This window comes from Kogia breviceps, chromosome 2 (genome assembly GCF_026419965.1).
Source record: "Kogia breviceps isolate mKogBre1 chromosome 2, mKogBre1 haplotype 1, whole genome shotgun sequence".
In the NCBI taxonomy this organism is placed as follows: domain Eukaryota; kingdom Metazoa; phylum Chordata; class Mammalia; order Artiodactyla; family Physeteridae; genus Kogia; species Kogia breviceps.
In genome coordinates, this window is record NC_081311.1 from 11,760,606 (window position 1) to 11,780,178 (window position 19,573).

General features: G+C 55.7%; 1 protein-coding gene across 6 annotated transcripts in view; it reads right to left on the minus strand.

The window, feature by feature from the left end:
* The window catches only part of GRK5 (G protein-coupled receptor kinase 5), a 293,743-nt gene that overhangs the window by 78,862 nt on the left and 195,308 nt on the right, over positions 1–19,573 (minus strand). For 5 of the 6 annotated variants that reach the window (XR_010838817.1, XM_059052466.2, XM_067024552.1 and 2 more), the window contains exons 5-12: positions 17,969–18,069; positions 16,144–16,236; positions 10,877–10,940; positions 9,829–9,969; positions 8,068–8,258; positions 4,824–4,861; positions 3,010–3,099; positions 1,229–1,437 (exon numbers count right to left, since the gene is read on the minus strand). Coding sequence is in view for 5 of the 6 variants with exons in the window: in XM_059052466.2 (XP_058908449.1) it covers positions 1,229–1,437; positions 3,010–3,099; positions 4,824–4,861; positions 8,068–8,258; positions 9,829–9,969; positions 10,877–10,940; positions 16,144–16,236; positions 17,969–18,069 (927 nt within the window). In the remaining variant the exon portion in view is untranslated. Of the gene's footprint in view, positions 1–1,228; positions 1,438–3,009; positions 3,100–4,823; positions 4,862–8,067; positions 8,259–9,828; positions 9,970–10,876; positions 10,941–16,143; positions 16,241–17,968; positions 18,070–19,573 lie in introns of those variants that run through there. The other variant, XM_067024555.1, reaches the window with a different exon arrangement.

Sequence of the window (19,573 nt, forward strand, 5' to 3'; positions counted from 1 at the left end):
AGAAACTCTGCTACTTTTCATCAGCTCTCCGGGCCTGCCCTTCTCTGCACTCTAGCCTGGTTTACGCTCACGATTCAGATCCTGAGGGTCAGCCGGCCTGTCCGCTGCCCCAGGTGCAGCGTGCTCCAGGGACAGGAAGGGGATCTGTGGATCGCCGGCGCCCAGAGCCAAGCGCTCAGGCCCCTCCTGTCCCCGAGTGGCTGGAGTAAGAGGGCAGCTGCCTGCAGTGGAGGTGCTAGCACAGCTGGGCTAGCACCAGAGGGAGGAGGGCCCTGGGGGCCACAGGTGGGCCTTGGGAGCCTAAGAGCCAAGCAGGAAAGGAAGCGGGCCCACCTGGGCCGAGAGGAAGGGCCACGGTCCAGGGGCGGACTTTCTCCAGCTCCACCTTTTTTTTTTTTGATGTGGACCATTTTTGAAGTCTTCATTGAACTTGTTACAACACTGTTTCTGTTTCATGTTTTGGTTTTCTGGCCGCGAGGCATGTGGGATCCTAGCTCCCCGACCAGGGATTGAACCCACACCCGCTGCATCGGAAGGCAAAGTCTTAACCACTGGACCGCCAGGGAAGTCCCCCAGCTCCACTTTTGCCGGCTCCTGTCACTCCTTCCTCTATCTGGCTTCCAGGCCCCCAGTCTGGCCCCGCCCGCCCAGCCTGTCTAAAGGTCATTCCCCTGAGTGCGCCCTGCCTGTGGCCGGGTCAAGTTCACTATCCATGGATGCTGTCACGCAGGGCCCCAGCAAGTGTGACCGACATTCCATATAGTGGGTGGAAAACTCAAGTATAAGATGTTCGAAGATTGAAACTATCACCACCCACCACCTGCAGCCCCTGGTCTCAAGCCAGCACCCAGGGGTCCAGAGCTGGAGAGAGCGGGAGGCCCAAGGTCAAGGGTAGGGGCTGCCTGGACCCCTTGGTGTCTTGGGGACAAGCCAGGATCACCCCCTTTCTCCCCCATGCTGGCTTCCCCCACAGAGCCGGATGTGAGGGTGTCCCCCATTGCTCACCGCAGCCCCCCTCCCTCATCACAGAGCCGCCCCGCTCCACCCCAGGCTCCCTCCTGGAAGCCTTCACCGCCTGCCCCTCCGGCCTCGTGGCTTCATCGCCCACACCCTAGCATGCCCTGACCCTGTCCCCTTCAGCCCGCTTGCTGTTCTTGGCTAAGGGCCGGGAGGGGAGCCAGCACTGGACCCCGACCCCGGGGCAGTGTCTGGCTCACCGGGAGCTCACCATTTTGCAGATGGACTTGGCCTCCTCGGAGAACTTGTGCGAATATACCTCCTCGGTCTCCAGCACCCGGCGGTCCACCTCCTCCCTCTTCACCTTCTCCTTGCGGCCGCGGAAGGGCGACTGGCCCTTGATCATCTCGTAGATGAGGCAGCCCAGACCCCAGTAGTCGGGGCTCAGGCCGTACCTCTGGTTGTTCAGGACCTCTGGAGCTGGGGGCCGAGCAGGGAAGCGAGGAGAGGTGAGACACAGCTGGTGGCAGGTCAGAGCCCAGGCGGACGGGGCCAGGACTGTGGTGTCCACAGGGCTTTGGGACGTCCTGCCGCCAGGAGAGATGGTGCTGCTCACAGAAGGCCTGGAGCTGGATGGCTGAGACCTCTGCCCTCTGCCCACTCTGGCCCACCAACTGCTGTAAATGCCACCTCTTCCTGGGAGCCTGCCCTGGTTGCTCTTTGCTGTGCTCCCAGGACTCTTGACTGTGGCTTCAGAAGCCTGACCACAGTGGATGGAAACAACCAGTTCCCTTGATGTCTCCCCCCACTAGACCATGAGCCACCTTATTCCCTGCTGGGCCCAGTAACAGGTACGACACCTGACACACAGTAGGTGCTGCACACATATTTGTTTCAATGAATGGTGTGTCCACCCAAAGTAAAATGATTTTAAATTTAGCTGGAATTCAAATAGCTTCTCTAACATTTTGATAAAATGAATTATAGATTCACCATAGAAACGCAAAAAAGATAGTTTCAGGTCATCAGGCAGGCCACATACATCCCGGGAGGCAAATGCATCCACACATGTGCTGGTATGCACACAACACAACGTGCTGTGCAGACACTCTGTGCAAGAGAAGACGCAGATGCACAGGTAGACACACACAAAGGTGCACAGATGGATATATCTATCCATCACCCATCTATCATGCATCCACCCATTTATCTATCCACCCATCTATCCGTCTATCCACCCATTTATTAATCCATCCACCCATCATCCATCCATCTGTCATCTATCTATCTATCTATCATCTGTCCATCCATCCCTCAGCATTCACATGGGTATACATACCCCCAACAGACACACACCCCAGAGGTCCTCCAATGTCGTGCAACCTGAAAAGGACCCTCGAGCACCAGAGACCAAGTCTAGAACCCTAAGCATGTGTTGCTGGCACAAGCCCGGTAGAGGAAAACAAGGTCCCCACACCCCCAGAGCTTTCAGGAGTCTTCTACCTCCTGGTGTGAGTGGGCTTATGAGTGTGAGGTGTGCAGAAGGAAGCCCGGGGAATATCCCTTATTGGAAGGAACATTCCAGGGGTCGGTGTAGCTCTGGGGCTCTTCCCCGCAGCTCCCGGGATGACGCTCTCAGAGAAGGCTCAGGAGATGCAGCGCAGGGAGCCCGAGGCTGGTCTCTCCTTAGAATGGTACTTTGTGACACAGTAGGTGGTGGGCTCCTCTCCTTTCTGGGCCCTTCCTAATGATCTCCCCCCTCTTGAGGTCACCCTGAAAGGCTGTCTGCCAACTCAGCAGACCCCTACTCCACCCACTCCCAGGCAGCACTGTTTGTCAGCTCTGCCACTGACCTTGGGAGGGCCTTGCCCTTGAGATGTAGCTGGGGCTAGGGGTGGGAGCTGCAGAGCTCAGTGAAGTCAATGGGGGGTCCCCAATGCTCCCCCAACCCTGGCTAAGACCTCCCACCTCCCAGCATGACTACTTCTAGTTGCACAAAGAGGCCAGTGGCTCTGAGGGTGGGGCTTGGCGAGAGGCCGCGCCTACACTTACCCATGTAGCCGACAGTGCCCACCCGGCCGCGGATCAGGTCTCCCTCCGGGATCTTCACGGCTAGGCCCAGGTCCGAGATCCTAATGTGGCCTGAGGGAGGACAACAGAGTCAACAGGTCCCTGGGAGGGTCATGTGGACATCTGGTCTACCCTGGGCAGGGCCCCAGACTTGCCATGGGCCCCTGGCATTTCATCTGTCCTAGAAAGAGTGGTACCGACCCTGCCATGGCAGGGTGACTGCAGACCCTTGGGAGAGTCCAAGTGTCAGAGGACAGGGGTAAAGTATTACTTTTTAGGAGAAAAACTTAGCGATGAAAAGGATGCCTGGGTTTGGCTGGACGATCGCAGACCTGCCTCATAAAATGCCCTAATGGGCTTCTTGGACGGCTGATGTCACAAAGTTTAAAATGCCTTGGCCTGATTCTGGGATTGCTTCATGGGAAAATGTAAGATTCTCCTGACATTTTGCAACAATTTGCTTAAGGAGAAAAATCATAAAGCAATTTGGGAAGCAACTCCCTGTTCTGCCTTGTTGGTCTTTGGGGGTTGCTTTCTCCCTTGGGAGACACTGCCACCCAGGCTTAGCAGAGGCTGGGAGGAGGCATTGGAGTTCCTGGACCAGGACCGGCCCCCAAAGCCAGAGACGACGTGGTGCTGAGAGCTCGCCTCAGTGCTGTCTCTCCTAGCGGCCCAGCTGGCAGGGTCGTGGCCTCATCTGACCCCGCAGGGAGGAACATTACCCTCCTTCCCAGCCTGGACCTCAGCAAGGCCCAACGCCAGAGACCCCGCTAGGCTGCAGCTGAGTGGATTCCCCTGGCTCAGTGGCCCCTGACAAAGGCAGGAACGGTGGGGGGCGGGGGAGAGAGCACACAGATTCCAGCCGTTGGGCGACAAATCAGTGGTGGGCACAGTTCTGGGACCAGCAGGGAACAAGAACCCCTGCGGGCACCGGGCGCATCCAGAGAGGGCCAGTGGGCCCTGAGCCCTCTTGCTGCTCCGCCACACGACAGTATCACAATCAAACCTCTTCTCTTGGTCACGAACGACCTCCCTCCCTCCCTCCCTCTCTCTCTGCCGTCAGCCTGGGGCTGCCTGATGTCTGGGGCATGCTGGCAGGGAGACCTGGTTTCTGGTCTCAACTCCCCACTGATATTGCTGGGTGAGTGACCTCGGCAGGTTGGTCCCTCTGAGCCTCAATCTTATCACCTGTAAAATGGGCACAGGGGTGCCGGCCCTGCCCGCTCTGTAGAGATGAGAAGATCTAGTTAGATAGAAGATGTGACAACCCCTTCCCAGGCATGAGAGGCTAAACAGTCAGGAGGGGCTACTGTGGTGGCTCCTGTTATCCGTGCGTGTGTGCACAAACACACAAGAAAAGAACAATGGTGATAGACAAGTAATCACGTCTAACACATTTATAGCTGGCTATAGTTGATAAAACAACTTCTCGAGCTATCTTGTCAGAACCTCACCACCACCCTCCACCATCTGAAGCAGGCAGGGCAGGACCCACTGTTTCTGTTTCACAAACGAGGAAGATGAGGTGCAGGGAAGTCGTGCGAGAGTTAAGTACTGGCCCAGAGTCTCTGGAATTCTCCACTCATTCACTGCTCGCTCTCTCGCGTGCGTCCCTCTCGGCTGAGCCACGCTGCTTCTTTGCCGGGTAGGAGCTTTGCCCATGCCCTCTGCCCCGCCGTGGACCCCGGGTCAGTGTCGCTGAGTCTCTGCTGGGGGAACCCCTGCCCCCTCTGGGTTGCCACGCTCGCCCCAGCTGCAGAGCGGGAGGAGGATCCCCGGGCCGCTGCCTGACTTACCGTAATCGTCTAACAGGATATTTTCAGGTTTCAGATCTCTGAAAGGGAAAGATCACCAGCATGTGAGTGTGGTGGTTCTGGGAGGCAAGGGCACACCAGCCTCTGGGTGGACCCCCTTGGGCCAACCCGGCCTGAGTGTTTCCTTCCCGACTCTGGGCTCAGGAGGTCTGGTCTCTCTCTGGGTCAAGACAATCTTGCGCTAACTTCTCTCCCTCCAGTAATTTAAAACAAATGCTGCTTTTTGCCATAGGTGCCTTCCTGACCCTGGAGAGTGACTGAAAAGGAAGTTATAGGCAAAGGCTAGTCCTGGTACCTGTCCACACACTGATGGCCCCAGGGCTAAGAATACTTCTGGCTGGAGTGGTGACAGACTCCTCCAGGGCTGAGAAGACCCTGAGGTCTCAGGATGCCTTGAAGGCAGAGCAGGGTCTGGGAATGAAGGAAGAGAAGTTATTGAGGACAAAGAACCAGCCGCAGAATTGGGGCAGAGAATTGTAAGGGAGAGAACGGTAACCTCCAGGACAAAGACCCCCTTTGGGAGTGGGGGCCCCCAGGAGCCTGGCACATCTCCCAACTCCAGCTGAGCCACAGCCTGGGAGAAAGCACAGCCAGAAGGCACGGCTGTAGATGCAGCCACCTCCTTCTGTCCCTAACGTCTCTCTTCTCTTTGATGAAATAATCATGCTTATGAGAAAGGGAACCTCTCCACTCCCACTGGGGGGGGGGGGAGGCAGCAGAAGTGTCTGGTTTTAATTAATTAATTAATTAATTAATTATTGGCTGAGTTGGGTCTTCGTTGCTGCTTGTAGGCTTTCTCTAGTTGCAGCGAGGGGGGGCTACTCTTAGTTGCGGTGCGCGGGCCACTCATTGCAGCGGCTTCTCTTGTTGTGGAGCACGGGCTCTAGGTGCACAGGCTTCAGTACTTGTGGCACGTGGGCTTGGTAGTTGTGGCTCGCGGGCTCTAGAGCGCAGGCTCAGTAGTTGTGGCGCACAGGCTCAGTTGCTCCGCGGCATGTGGGATCCTCCCGGACCGGGGATCGAACCCGTGTCCGCTGCATCGGCAGGCGGATTCTTAACCACTGCGCCACCAGGGAAGCCCTGGTTTTATTAATAAAAGGTTTTCCCCACGAGTTAAAGAATAACAGGATAGTGTGTGCAACTCAGTTAAGCCATCGGGCAGACGACACATGGCATCTAGGCTGAGGATTAGATTCTCAAGCAACTGGCTTTGTTCCTCAAACGGAGGGCAGCTCTCCTCACGGGGCGCAGCCTGTGCCCAGAGCTCCAGAGGTGCAGCGTCACAGAGTGATAACTGGTGTTTGCATGGAGTTACTTATTACAACATACTTTTGTTGCTGTTGTTAACTTGCATGCTTTTGGTGTGTTAACCATTCCAAATAGGGGCAGGAGTCATCACTGCAATTAATCAGCCACCACCGACCACCGGGTTGGAAAGACAGCTGCCTAGTGGGCACAAACCCACAGCCCCAGAGAGGCTCTGGCAAGTGGTCGGGGCCAGGGAGGCACCATGGTTCTCTTCCTCCATAGAGGAAGGGCTACAATTTGGAGGGACGCCTTTTTTCTTTTTTTAAGAGAAAAGCAATCAAGTGGAGGATTCTTTTTTCTTTCTTTTTTTTTTTTTTTTTTTTTTTTTTTTTTTTGCGGTAAGGTACGCGGGCCTCTCCCTGTTGTGGCCTCTCCCGTTGCGGAGCACAGGCTCCGGACGCGCAGGCTCAGCGGCCACGGCTCACGGGCCCAGCCGCTCCGCGGCACGTGGGATCTTCCCGGACCAGGGCACGAACCCGCGTCCCCTGCATCGGCAGGCGGACTCTCAACCACTGCGCCACCAGGGAAGCCCGAGGATTCTTTTTTCAACCCTCGGGGAAAATTTTCTGACTCTCTTCTCACTTGAATGAAAACAAAACAAAAGCATAAATTGGGAGATGGTGTGGGGGGAAGGGCATGTCATCAACACCATTCCTCTTGCTTTCAAAACCTTCTCGGGCTCCCAAGATAATCTCTGACAAAAGCCCCGTGTGTGTCCCCAGCGGCTGGTGTGTGGGGGGTCCCCCCACGTGCTGGTGGCTTCAGTTGACAGAAGAAGAGCAGGTGTCTCCCCACTCCTAAATGTGGCTATGGTGACTGGCTCCAGAGTCCCAATTAGAGGTGGGATCTCGTAATAATAATTGTAAGGTAAACTCAACGGAAGATATTATCTTAACACGTAGAGCCTTATGGTCAAAGGAAAATTTTTAAAAATCTTATAGACATCCACATATTTCAGAGTGGAATGCTAATCGATAACTTTTATGCAAAAAAATATTACATTATAATAACTATTCTGTCGGGGTGGAGGGGAATAGAGAAGAAAATGATAGAAAACTCCTCTCCATTAAGGAGTTTTCATGCATTTTTTTAGCTGCATGATGGTGGAAATCAATTTGCTACAGCAATTAGATTCCACTGGATACCTTTAGAAATGTGATGTCACTTTAGTTTCATTTCAAAATATCAATATTAGCCACTCTTTTAACATATGATGGACAATTTCAGGTGTCTACTTAAAATGCATGAGGGGGCTTCCCTGGTGGCGCAGTGGTTGAGGGTCCGCCTGCCGATGCAGGGGACGCGGGTTCGTGCCCCGGTCCGGGAAGATCCCACGTGCCGCGGAGCGGCTGGGCCCGTGAGCCATGGCCGCTGAGCCTGCAAGTCCGGAGCCTGTGCTCCGCAACGGGAGAGGCCACAACAGTGAGAGGCCCGCGTACCGCCAAAAAAAAAAAAAAAAAAAAAAAATGCATGAGGGCACACAGGTTTTCAAAATTCTGTGAAGAGGCCTGTGAGAAGAGTCTGAAGGCCACTGCTCACAGAATCTGGACACCTGGTCCTAAAAAGCTGGATGGTGCGGGAGGGAACGGGGTCCATTCTGATGCCTGCGGCGGCGGTGATCCTACTAGAGTCTTCCTGGGGTTTGTTCCGGATCAGGCCACCGGGATCCACTGGGCTTCGCAGGCGCCGGTTGGGAGGGCAACGGTGGCCTAACCTCATCAACCCGGAGGGAACACGTGGTCTCCCTCCCTCACTCGGTTCCTGGGTGGGAGCTGTCTGACTCAAGGGCAATGCCCGGGCCTTGACTCCCAGGGTGAGGATGGGTGTCCAGTCCAGGGCACGGAAGGGTCAGCCTCACCTGCTCAGACTCAGACGGGGCGACCGGGGTTGGGGGGCGGTGGGAGGGGAGCCCGCTCACCTGTAGACGATGTTCTCACGGTGGAGGTCTTCCAGGCCGCACAGGATCTCTGCCGCATAGAACAGGGCACGCTCCTCCTCGAAGCCGGGGTTCCCCATGTTGTAGATGTGGAACTTCAGGTCCCCCCCGTTCATGATGGTCAGGACCAAGCACAGCGCATCCTTGGTCTCGTAGGCGTAGGCCAGGTTGACCTGGGAGCACAAGACAGCCCTGCGATGGGGTTCCGGGGACCCCCGACCACGTCTGCTCCTCCTCCCGGGCCTTGAGGCTGGGCGGGAGGGCTAGGGTGCGGGAGCTGCAGCAGCTTCACGCCACCCCCTGCGCCCTGACAGCCTCCTGGTGCCCCTGCCGCCGCCCCTCCCCCAGATTCGGTGGTTCTAGGTGAGGGGGCAAAGCCGGAAGGGGCAGGCCAGCACCTTTCAGGGGTCCCGACAGGACGGCGTCTGCGTTTTTACGTCACAAAAGCATGTGTGTGCATCCGGTGGTTAAAACCTCTGCCCCCTTTGGGTGTCGCCTTGTCAAGCCCAGCCCAGTCTGGGGAATGACAGCAGCACCACGTGGATGGCGTGGTCCGCCCTCACGCACAGCTGCTGGGAGTGAAACTGGGGGCCGTGCACACACCCTCTGACCCAGCAACTGCTCCACCAGGAATCCATCCCACGGACAGCCTCACAGAAATATGCCAAAGGGATGCTGAAGGATGGACACGGTGGCCTTATTTGTTGCGGTGGCTTCAAAACCAGAAACAACTTCTATCGTGGGGACTGGTTGCACAGGTCGTGGCCTAGCTCTTCCCTGTGCCTCTGGGGAATGGTGCACAGCTTTAAAAAAGAGGTGCAGCTGTTGGTCTGGTTGTAGAAAAAGCTCTACAATTTAAGGGGAAAAACGTTGCAGCCTAAGATGTGTAGGAAGATCCCGTTGGCTAAAAGTAATAAAATCTGTACATGAATCAAACACGTCTGGAATGGTTACTCAGGCAGGGAGGCTTTTATGTTTACTTTGCACACATCTGTGCTGTTTGACTTTTTACCAGAGCATGTATTATTTTTTATAATAACAAGTGGCAGTGACACTGAGAGCTGGCCAAATACCCAAGTCCTCCTCCACATTTCCCGGCCTCCCCTGCGGCAGGCTGGTCCCTGGCCGTGACGGGCTCTGGCCAAGGACTGTGGATGGAAGTGAGGGGTGTCACTGCAGCCGAGGCAGGGCAGAGCCCCCAGCACTCACCCTCCACACTCCCGGGAAGGGAGGGGTGCGTGGCTGGAAGATGAGGGAAGGTGGCCTGATCTGATGGGATTTTGGGTGAGAAAAAGCACAGCCTTTGCCATTTTCAGCTACTTCAAGTTGGGGTTGATTTGTTACCGCAGCAGAGCCTAGCCTGGATGCAGTAACACGCGAACGTAAACCAGATGGGCCTCTCTAGGATCCTGACACTTCGGTCTCCTGTGATGAAACCAGCCTACAGGGGTCTGTGGAAACAAAGCTCCTTGGCTGGGCCCCGCGTGGGCCTCTTTTGTCCACGGAGGCGTTCAGGGAAGCCTGTTCTCACGCCCGGAGGGGAGCCAGGCTAACTCGGTGACCAATGTCAGCCCCAACTGACCCCCAGGTGCCTGGTGATGGAGGGAGTGTCGGGCTCCTTTCTGCAGCCCACTCCCCTCACTGCATCCCATGCCCTGGGGGATGAGGACCTGTCACACTTAAGGGACAAAAGTCCCAGTCACGGAGGGGGGGGGGGGCTGTCCCTGGGGCCCTGACACTCACCACAAACTGACTGTTGACCTTCTCTAGGATCTGCTTCTCATTCAGTGCCATGGACTCCCCTTTCCTCTTTTTGATCCTCTTCTTCTCCAAGCGCTTGCAGGCATACATTTTACCCGTGGCCCGAACCTGGCAGGCACAGACCTGAGGGGCAAGAAAGAAGCCAAGGGCACATGGCACGTGAAACAAGGCCAGTGTGAAGCTCCCTCAAGGCCAGGATGCTGTGTCTCTGGGGCTTGGGTGATGCCTGGCCGTGGACCCACTGCTCCCAGGGCCCTGCCCTTGAGATCTGGCTTTGGTGGCACCTTCGGCAAATCCTAGCCCTTGGAGGTGCAGAATCAGCCATTTACACCAATGTTTAGATGGCTGGCTGAGGCCTAAAGAACCATTCCTCTCTCAGGGGCAACTAGATTTTCTCTGTCCCAAGCTTCCAGCCAGATGCAGCCATTGATAACTGGGGACTTTCAAGCACCAGCTGCTGGTAGGAGAGGCTTGTTTCGGGGGGAGTGATGGGAGACCCCTGCGAACCCTGACTGTATAATTCAGAGGAATGGAAACCAGGGCATTTGGGTCTGGTCTTAGTTCTGTCCCTGTTCAGCTGTGTGACCGTGCCTGGGTCACCTAACCATTGTGAACTTCAGCTTTCCTCATCTCTAAAATGGGAATAACGAGGCTTAGGAAAATCAGATTAAGTACAACAGCGCCTACTGACAGCATGGTGTGGCCAGGATGCTTAAGCCCCGAACGCCCTCCCTTCTCCCTGCAAACACAATCCAGCGTGCCCATTTCTCCTCTCCAGACTTGACTCCTGCCTGAGGCTGGCTCCAAGAGCACCTCCAGCTCACCTGCCCTGCCACAGACACCCTCCTTCCTCACCTCAGACACAGCAGACCTTGCCAAGGCCCCAGCCTCACCCCCCTTCTCCATTGGGGGCGCATGGCCAAGCCATTCGCTCGGAAGCCATGCTTAGACACTTCAGGCCAAACCAGAAGGGACAGAAAAGGTGACAGGAGTCCAGAAACTTTCCATGAGTACGTGGATGTTCACTTACCTCCCCAAAGCCCCCTTTTCCTAGTACTCGGTACTGCCTGAAAGTGTTTTTGGTTACCGGTTGCCTGGAAAAAAAGCAAAAATCCAACATGGGACTTGTAGTATTAAGATGCAGAATCCAGAAGAAATAGACAAGGGCGGCATTGAAAAGAGCCAGTGCCAGGCACAAACTGCCAGACCAGGCCCCGGGGACCCCCTGGAACCATCACTGCAGATGGGACCCTCGAGGACTTGCTCCGGGGCTGGGTGTTCCAATCCCAGGCTGCCGCCCTCAGGCCTGCACTGGGAGGGAACAGCAGGAGGCTCGAAAAATGTGAGCGGAGGCTGTTTCACCACACACGGTCCCTGTGGTTCCCCTCTCTCTCCCAAATGCAAATCATGCGGCTACACTCAGGAGGAAGCTGTGTCCTCAGTGCAGGGAGAGGGGAGGGGGCCAGGAGCCACACAGGCTTGGTGTCCCACGGAGGCCACAAAGGAAACCGCAGCCCTCCCTCCCACACCTGCCAGCAGGACGGCAGGATGGCAGGACGGCTGCACCTCCCGTCCCAGGGCGCCCGAGCTATTCCTTCCTGCAGACTTGCCCCAGAAAGACCTGGCCTCCAGTGGGCAGAGACTGCTGGTCTCCAGGTCCAGTCTGCTTACTCTCTCACGGCGGTTCCCAGGCTTCCCGCCACCGGTGGCGCTGCGTTATATGTAACCCCCCTGAGCCCCAGAACACGAGCAGATCCTGTCTGCCAAAAGCCGTATTTATGACTAATCTTTTTGTGTCTCCCTCCTCCCCATTTTAATTAGCCAAAGCCATTTTCCAAAAATTATTTATTTATTTATTTATTTATGGCTGTGTTGGGTCTTCACTGCTGCACACAGGCTTTCTCTAGTTGCGGCGAGCAGGGGGGCTACTCTTGGTTGCGGTGCGCGGGCTTCTCTCGTTGCAGAGCACGGGCTCTAGGCGTGTGGGCTTCAGTAGTTGGGGCACGCAGTCTCAGTAGTTGTGGCTCGCAAGCTCAGTAGTTATGGCGTATTGGCTTAGTTGCTCCACAGCATGTGGGATCTTTCCCGACCAGGGCTCGAACCCGTGTCCCCTGTATTGGCAGGCAGATTCTCAACCACTGCACCACCAGGGAAGCCCCACCAAAGCCATTTATAATGTCTAATGAGACAAACCTCTGATCAGGAGCCAAGGATGAGACTTGTGGAGTAAATAAATAAATGGCCATTTCATTGCAGCAAAGGACTCCATCCTGCAGATAGCGTGTGCTTTTTCATCTCTGGCCTGTTTGGCTAAGGAAAATCAGGTCTTCCCCCTCTTCTTTTCGGCTTTAGTGAGGTATAATTGACAAAGAGTGTACAACTTGATGTTCTGATATATGTATACCTTGTGCAATGATTACCCAATCAAGCTAATTAACATTCTGTCACCTCACAAAATTAACATTCCCCTCTCCCTCCCTTTTTTCCGTCCTTCCTTCCTTCCTTTCTTCCAAGAACACTTAAGATCTACCCACTTAGCAAATTTTAAGTAAATAATACAGTACCGTTAACTACTGTCCCCATGTTGTAAAGGAGATCCCTATTCATCCTGCATAACTGAAACCTTGTGCCCTAGGCCAACATCTCCCATTTCTCCAAGCCCTCCCCACCCCTGACAGCCACCACTCTACTCTCTACTTCTATGAGTCTGAATATCTTAGATCCCACATGCAAGTGAGGTCATGCAGTACTCGTTTTTTGTGTCTGGCTTATTTCACTTTAGCACAACGGCCTCCAGGTCTATCCACGTTGTCATAAATGGCAAGACTTCCTTCTTCTTTTTTAGGCCGAGTAACGGTCCATTTATAAACATTAAGTATTTTATTCCTATGTTCATTGCAGAATTATTCACAATAGCCAAGACATGGAAACGACCTAAATGTCCATCAGTCGATTCATGGATAAGAACAAGCAGCTTTTACGATGTTAAAGTTGGTTCTTGGCTCTCTAGGACTATTTTTGAGCACCCCCCAACCCCACCCCAGGAATCTTAACCAGGGCGGGGATTGGTGTGAGACTGAATTGGGACAAAGAACTGGTTTCGCTCGAGAAAGAGCAGTGAGCCTCTGGTAGCCCAGCAGCTGTTGAATGAATCTTCCGTGGAAACTCTTCTCGCTGCTGGGTCCTGAAGAGGATTTGGGATTCCCCGGAAATCACAGCTCCGGCACCACGCTGTTCTCTCAGGCCAGCCCTGAAACCTCTGGAGTACTCCCTGGCACGTCTGTCTCAAATTCACGTGCTATGACTCTCTCTTCTCCGGTGTTTCTTTAGGAAGCGGGGCCCAGGCTGCCCCCGGGCAGGACTCCCCCTGGCTCTGCATCTTACACATGAGCGGCCGGCCTAGAGCAAACCTGCCATGCGCCTGCATCTGCCATGCGGCCCTGGGAAGCGTTTCTTCCAGCTGCCCTCGAAACCACATGAAGGCGTCCAGGCCTAACAGTTTACGATACATGGAGAACAAACAGTCGGCCGACATTACCGCAGAGCTCCTCTGCTGGGGGAAATGAGTGTAATACAATTTCCGCGGAATTTCTTGGTTAACCTTGGGAGGGAAAAAAATCCCTTTAATATTTCAACAGTACAGCACCAACAGGCCATGATCTTTTTAGCAAGAAAAAAAGGGAGCAGGGGGGAAGGTGGGGTGCTGTCAGTCATTTAGGGCATTTCTAGGCCAGGGTCCTGCCCTGCTGGCTTCAACAGCTTAACGCCCTCAAAAGGGCATAACTCCTTTGAAGTCAGCATGCAGATTTTAAAAGTCCATTTCTCCATCTCATGTGTTTGGTACTGACAAGTAAAGTGAAAGTCAGTGGCCACAGCTAAAGACTTCCATTGGAACAGGAGTGCTGGGTGGACTAAGAGTGAAGGACTTGAGTGAGGGACCTGGGCTTCAGGTTCCACCCTTGCCAGGCCATTGCTGTGTGACCCAGGGCCAACCCATCAACCTCTCTGAGCCTTGAATCTTCAGTAAAATGGTATATGCATCTGAAGGCTTTTTGTAAGCTGCTGAGTGTCAGATGTCATTATCAGAACTCTTGGGATAAAGGACACAGCCCCTTCTGGGGGTCTCTATGGTAACAATCCCCATTGCTCGAAGCAGCTTATACACAGACTCATGTCATCCTCACACCAGCCTCAGGAGGTGAGACTATTACTGTCCTCATTCTGCAGATGAGAACGCTTAGGCTTTGAGAGGTGAAATGAGATGCCCAAGGTCATGGCTGGTAAGTCGTTGGGTTGGAAGTAGAGTCCAGGAAGCCTGCTGCAGAGCCCACTTTCGGTGTCCTGACTCTGCCACCCCAGGAAGGCGGGGTTGTGTTACACAGCCCAGGGCTCCAGAGTGGCAGGTGGGGCAAGATGAACACCTCCCCACCAGACTGTCCTCCGCAAGGGTCAGCTGCTTCCTCCGATATCAGAAGGGGGGGGGGCGGTGACAGCCATGCTGATGCCGATGTGCTCAGTGGCGACTCGTCCCAACAATTACATTCAGCAGTTTACTTCCCAAGGCCCAAAGGCTGGCTTTGTTGATGTGTGTGCTGTGCTATCTCACCTCACCCTCAGCCCATGCCTATAAGGCAGGCAGTGTTATTATCCCCACGTTCCAGGTGAGGAAGCCAAGATGTGGAGAGCATCCCTCCCCCAGCCCCCAGGGAGGAGGCAGAGCTGGGACTCAGACCCAGGCTGTGGGCTCCTGGTGGCCACGCTTGGCCCTTCCATCTCCTGGAGGCATGACGTGCACGGGCAAGGTGGCCAGCGGCAGGCAGTGCACCAACCGAGAAGGCCGTGCGCTGCTTGCTCTGTCACCCACCCCCACGGGTCAGGGTGGAGAGAGACGTCCCCCAGAGGCTACAGGGCAGGGTGTTTCCTCAGGGCTTCCTGAAGTGGGCAGGGAGTGCCGTGAATGCGGCTTTTCGGGGGTTCATGTCCCGCAGGTGTGTGTCCTAAGCGTCTGCAGGGGACTTGGCCAGCACAGATGCCGATATACACGCAGGAGCGGGAGGGCTCCTTGCTTTCTGACCACGGCCCAGAGGCCCAGATGGCAGTGAGTGCCAGGCCCCCGGGGCACAGGAACCTTGGACGGTGGGAGGGGAAACTCCCACGCTCCCCTGCTGGCTAACCCAGCATGGATTTAATGTCAGCATTGCCCGATCGTGCAAATCCTGGGGCACGGTGGTGGGCAGAGCGCCGCTCTGGGGGACCTGGGCCAGGGCCCCCTCCTTGGCTGCACTAATCCCTGCTGGGTGACCCAGCAGGCCACATCCTCCCTACCTCTCCTTCCTTGTCAGGCACACGGAGGCCACCTCTGCCTGGCCGAGTCATCACTGTGTGTGTGAGAGCATTGCGCAGAGAATAAGGCGGCAAATGAAACACATGAAAAGATGCTCCGTCTCCCCCATGATTAGAGATGAAAAGATAAACAAGAAGGAAACCCGGCTCTCACGCACCAAGAAGAGTGTTGCTGAATCTGAGGACAAGCGAGCGCCCGTGCACTAGTAGGACTGGGAACCGGGCAGCAGTTTGGGGGGACAATCTAGCAGTGGAAGACCTTGCCCCTGGAATTCCTCTGCTAAGAAATCCTTTTTTTTTTTTTTTTCCCTTTTGTGGCCATGCTGAGTGGCTTGCGGGATCTTAGTTCCCCGACCAGGGCTTGAACCCAGACCCCGGCAGTGAAAGTACCGAGTCCTAACCATTGGACCACCAGGGAATTCCCATCTGCTAGGAATTTCCATGGATGTATTTGCAAAAATACGTAAAGATGTATGTACAAAGTTATTCACTACTTCGGGAAAGCTGCACACAAAATTGAGGGAAACCTCCGTGTCCATCAATAGGGGGCTGGGTTACATGAGGGATGTGCAAATCCTTCTAAGAATACGGCAGCTCTTTATTTGCTGGCAGAGAAAGAATTCCCGAAGATGGTGAGCCCAAAAGGTAAGAACAAGAGGCTGAGTGTATGCGTGTGTCTGCATGAGTGTGTGTGTGTGTGTGTAATCTTAATAAGCATAGAGCATTTCTAGAATACACAAGATCTTAATTAACAGGCAGAGAACGCTGAATTTTATCTGAACCGTGGGCCCATGGGAGGTAACAGACTTCTATACGACTTAGGTGAAAAACCAATACCCCCCACGCATGCGCACACACACACACACACACACACACACACACACACACACACACACACACACACACACACTGGCACACACTCGTGTGTGTAGGCTGTGCCCAGGGAGCACTCACCTTTCCAACCACTTCCACTGGAGAAACCGATCAAAATACATGCCGTCCAGGTACTCGTGGAAGGGTTCTCCCCTCAGGTAGTCGTGGACAGACCTAGCTCAGAGGGAACAAACGGATGAACGTTTTACAACCCTGACCTTGGAGCAGGTGGGCAGAGCCATATCCAGCAGATTACAGCCCGGCCTCATTCACTTCCAGACTTTGGAAATGCAAATACACAGGGGCCTCCAACAGAAGCAGCAGGAGTGGAGAGAGGCTCCACCATTCTACAAAGGTTGTTTGAGATTGACTGACCCTGCAAACATGTAGTACGTAGTTGCCTTGGGGGGTTGCTCTAGTGCTGGGATACAGCAGGGCATGATGGGGGACACACAGGGCAAATAACAAATAAACGACCCCAGGGGCATGTTATCGTGAATTAGGGTAAGCGAGGTCCCAGGGGGTGTCAGGGAGATCTCTCTGAAGAAGGGACAGGAGCTGAGATGAGAACAGAGGAATATTTAACTATACAGTGGAGGGATTGTGTGCCTTGGGAAGGGGCAGAGGGGCGCAGGCCCTAGATTTGGTCGGGACCGGTGAAGCCCCTGGGAGGTTTTCAACCCTGCAGCAGAATTTACTGGTCACCTGCTGTGAGCCAGGCTCTAGGCCGGGCCCCAGAGGGCTCTGAACTTGGCTGCAGGCAGGGCTGGGCTGCTTCCCTTTAAAAAGCGGCCACGCTGACCAATCGAGCCCAGACGCTTGGGACCTGGGGAAGGGAGGTGACACGCAGAGCTGGGGCTCGTTGGAGGCTGTATCCTTCCAAGCCTGAGAACAGGGGCCGGCGTCGGGGGCCAGGACGGCCACTCCCTCAAGGTCAGGGGGCAGCCCAGGGGCCTCACCCGCCGTCAGAGCTGACCCTCGGCCATCTCCAGGGGGCAGCAACCAGGCTTTTTTCTGCTCACGGTGGGCTCTCTCCAGCACCTACCACAGGGCTGGGCCCCAAGTGGGCGCCCCTGAATGTCCCAGCTCTTCCCATGGCGAGCGCGTGGGGCGCTGGCAGGCAATAAGCCGTGGAAGCAGGACTGGGTTCTTGCTCACAAGGCCTCCCCCACGCAGCATGGTGCCAGGCACACAGCAGCCGCTCAACCACTGTCTGGGGTGCAGAGTCTGAACACGGGTGCAGTCACGCCAGCTGTGATCTTGGCACATACGTATGTTCGTGTGGCTGCACGTCAGCTTACAGGGAGGGTGCGTGTGTGGGCGCAGGAACGGGTGCGAGCCTGGCTGCTTAAGCCTTCACGGCACGTGTGTGCGCGATGATGGCGCTTAATCGGTGCACGGCTCACCCCCACCCCCACTGACTTGCTTCACATCCCACTACGGTTGCCGTACAGCCTGCAACGAGGCGGTGGGCTGTGGCTGAGAGGGCGGCCTGCAGCCCAGCTCCTGCAGCAGCAGCGCTGGTGGGTGGCAGTGATGGGGGCAGGAGTGGGCAGTGGGGGGGGGACCTGGGAAGGATTTCCAAACCACCCAGACTGGGTCAGATCCGCGCACACTCCTCTGTCTCCACAGCCTGCAGAGCTACTTGCTTGAGACACCATCTGAAGCAGATGTTCTCTTTGGACTTGGCACCCTGGTATCTTTTCCCTTCACGAGAAGTGTACAAGCGCTGGGTGGCTTGGCTGGGCCCTCAGGCACTGAAGACCTGCCCCGGGTGCCCAGCGCTCAGGTGGAGGCTAGAGGCCGCCCCTTGCCCGGTGACCGTGTGGCAGCCCGAGGGGAGGTGGAGGGGCCCGACACCCCGGGCCGGGAAGCAGGGAGGGAGGCCGGCGGCCGGAGCACTTACTGCACACAGGCAGAAAAGAGTTCTTTGCAGGGTTTCTGAAGGAGCTTCTCCTCCGTCTGGGAGACCAGGTCCCGGCCAACTTGGGCGATGAAAATTGGGGACTGCAGGGAGGAAGAGGAGAGGAGGCATCAGTGAGGGAGGGGGCAGGGCGCCGGGTGGCCTCAGGGGCCCCTCCTACCTGCACCTGGGGTCCTGGGCCCCTGCACTGCAGTAGGCGGTCTGGCAAGACGGCTGGGCTGGAAGGTGGCGAACCAGCCGGGATTCAGGGTCAGATTTCAGGCTCTGCCACGGACACCGCGAGTGACCTCGTGAGGCTACGTGGCTCCTCTGAGCCCCGCCCTGCAGAACATGGATCACGACATCCCCGCGTCCTGGACTGCGGTCAGAACCAAGTGGGAGCTGTGAGCCTCGCAGTGTAGCGAGCCCCTCGGAGCTGCCCTGGTCCCTTAGCCACTGCGGTGGGGGGCTGTGTCCCCAGAGGGCAGACGTGAGAAGGCCCCCTGCCCGGCCTCGAGGCCGTGTGTGAAAGGGTCTGGACTAGGCAAAGGGGCAGGTGGACGGACGGCTCAGTGGTGAGGGGAGGGTTGTGACACGGGCACGGCCTCGGCGTTGGCAGGTCTGCGTGCCACTCCCACATCTGCCACTGTGGCTCTGGGACCCTGGTCTTGGTTCAGCCTGGCTGTTATCAGGGGGATGGTCAGTAAGAATTGTTCCTCCAGGAATGAATCAATGAAGCCTTTGGGTCAAGCATTTGGCCCGGATCGTGGCAGGTAGCAGAAAGCAGGCAATAAATGTAAGCACTGTCATTTCCTTCTCCTTCCAGTTGAGCTGCCTGGCCTGAATATTTCAATTTTGAAGGGACGGTTCCAAGAGGTTTTGGTCCTACCCAGGAGCAGCAGCCCCCTTGGGAAGGTGCGGAGACAGCCAGAGGCAGCCTGGCCACCCCTTCCCCTCCCCCCTTCATTCACCCTCTGCCGGCTCTTTACTCACCAGGTGGGTCTTTAATAAACTACAGGGATAACAGAGAAAACTGCCAGAAGTGGGCTCCAAAAGACAGGGTGTCGACACATCTTTCTTCCTCCAAAGATGCTGAAATCTGAAAGGCTTGCTTTCTCTTCCCAGCTATTGAACTGTAACTTGGGGGCTGATTAAGCCCACCGGGTGGTGTCTGTGGGGGGGTTTGATCCTGGGGCTGGAGGGGGTGCCCGCAGCAGCCTGGCATGGCCCTGGTGAATGAAATCTACCCAGTGTTCTGAATGCCCCCTTTCCTGAGTTCTTTCCTTCTTCCTTTCTCCCCTAGCCTGGTCCTCTCCTCTCTGGTCCTCTCTGCAGGCTTTCCCCTAGCCCCCTGCGCGGGGGAGGCCTCAGGTGTGTGTGTTAGGGGCGGCTGTGCCAGTACATGCCGCCTGCACACCCAAGCGCAGGCAAAGCCCGTTACATGACCCCGCAGACTCAGAGCGCATCTCTCCAGGGCTGCTGTCGCCAATCCTGGGTGGCGGCACCTTCCATCTCATTTTGCCCTGGACCATCCCCGCCTCTCCACAATAAAAACTCAATGAACGAGACATCAGAAGAGCAACAAGTAGAGTGCTGGCTTCTGGAGCA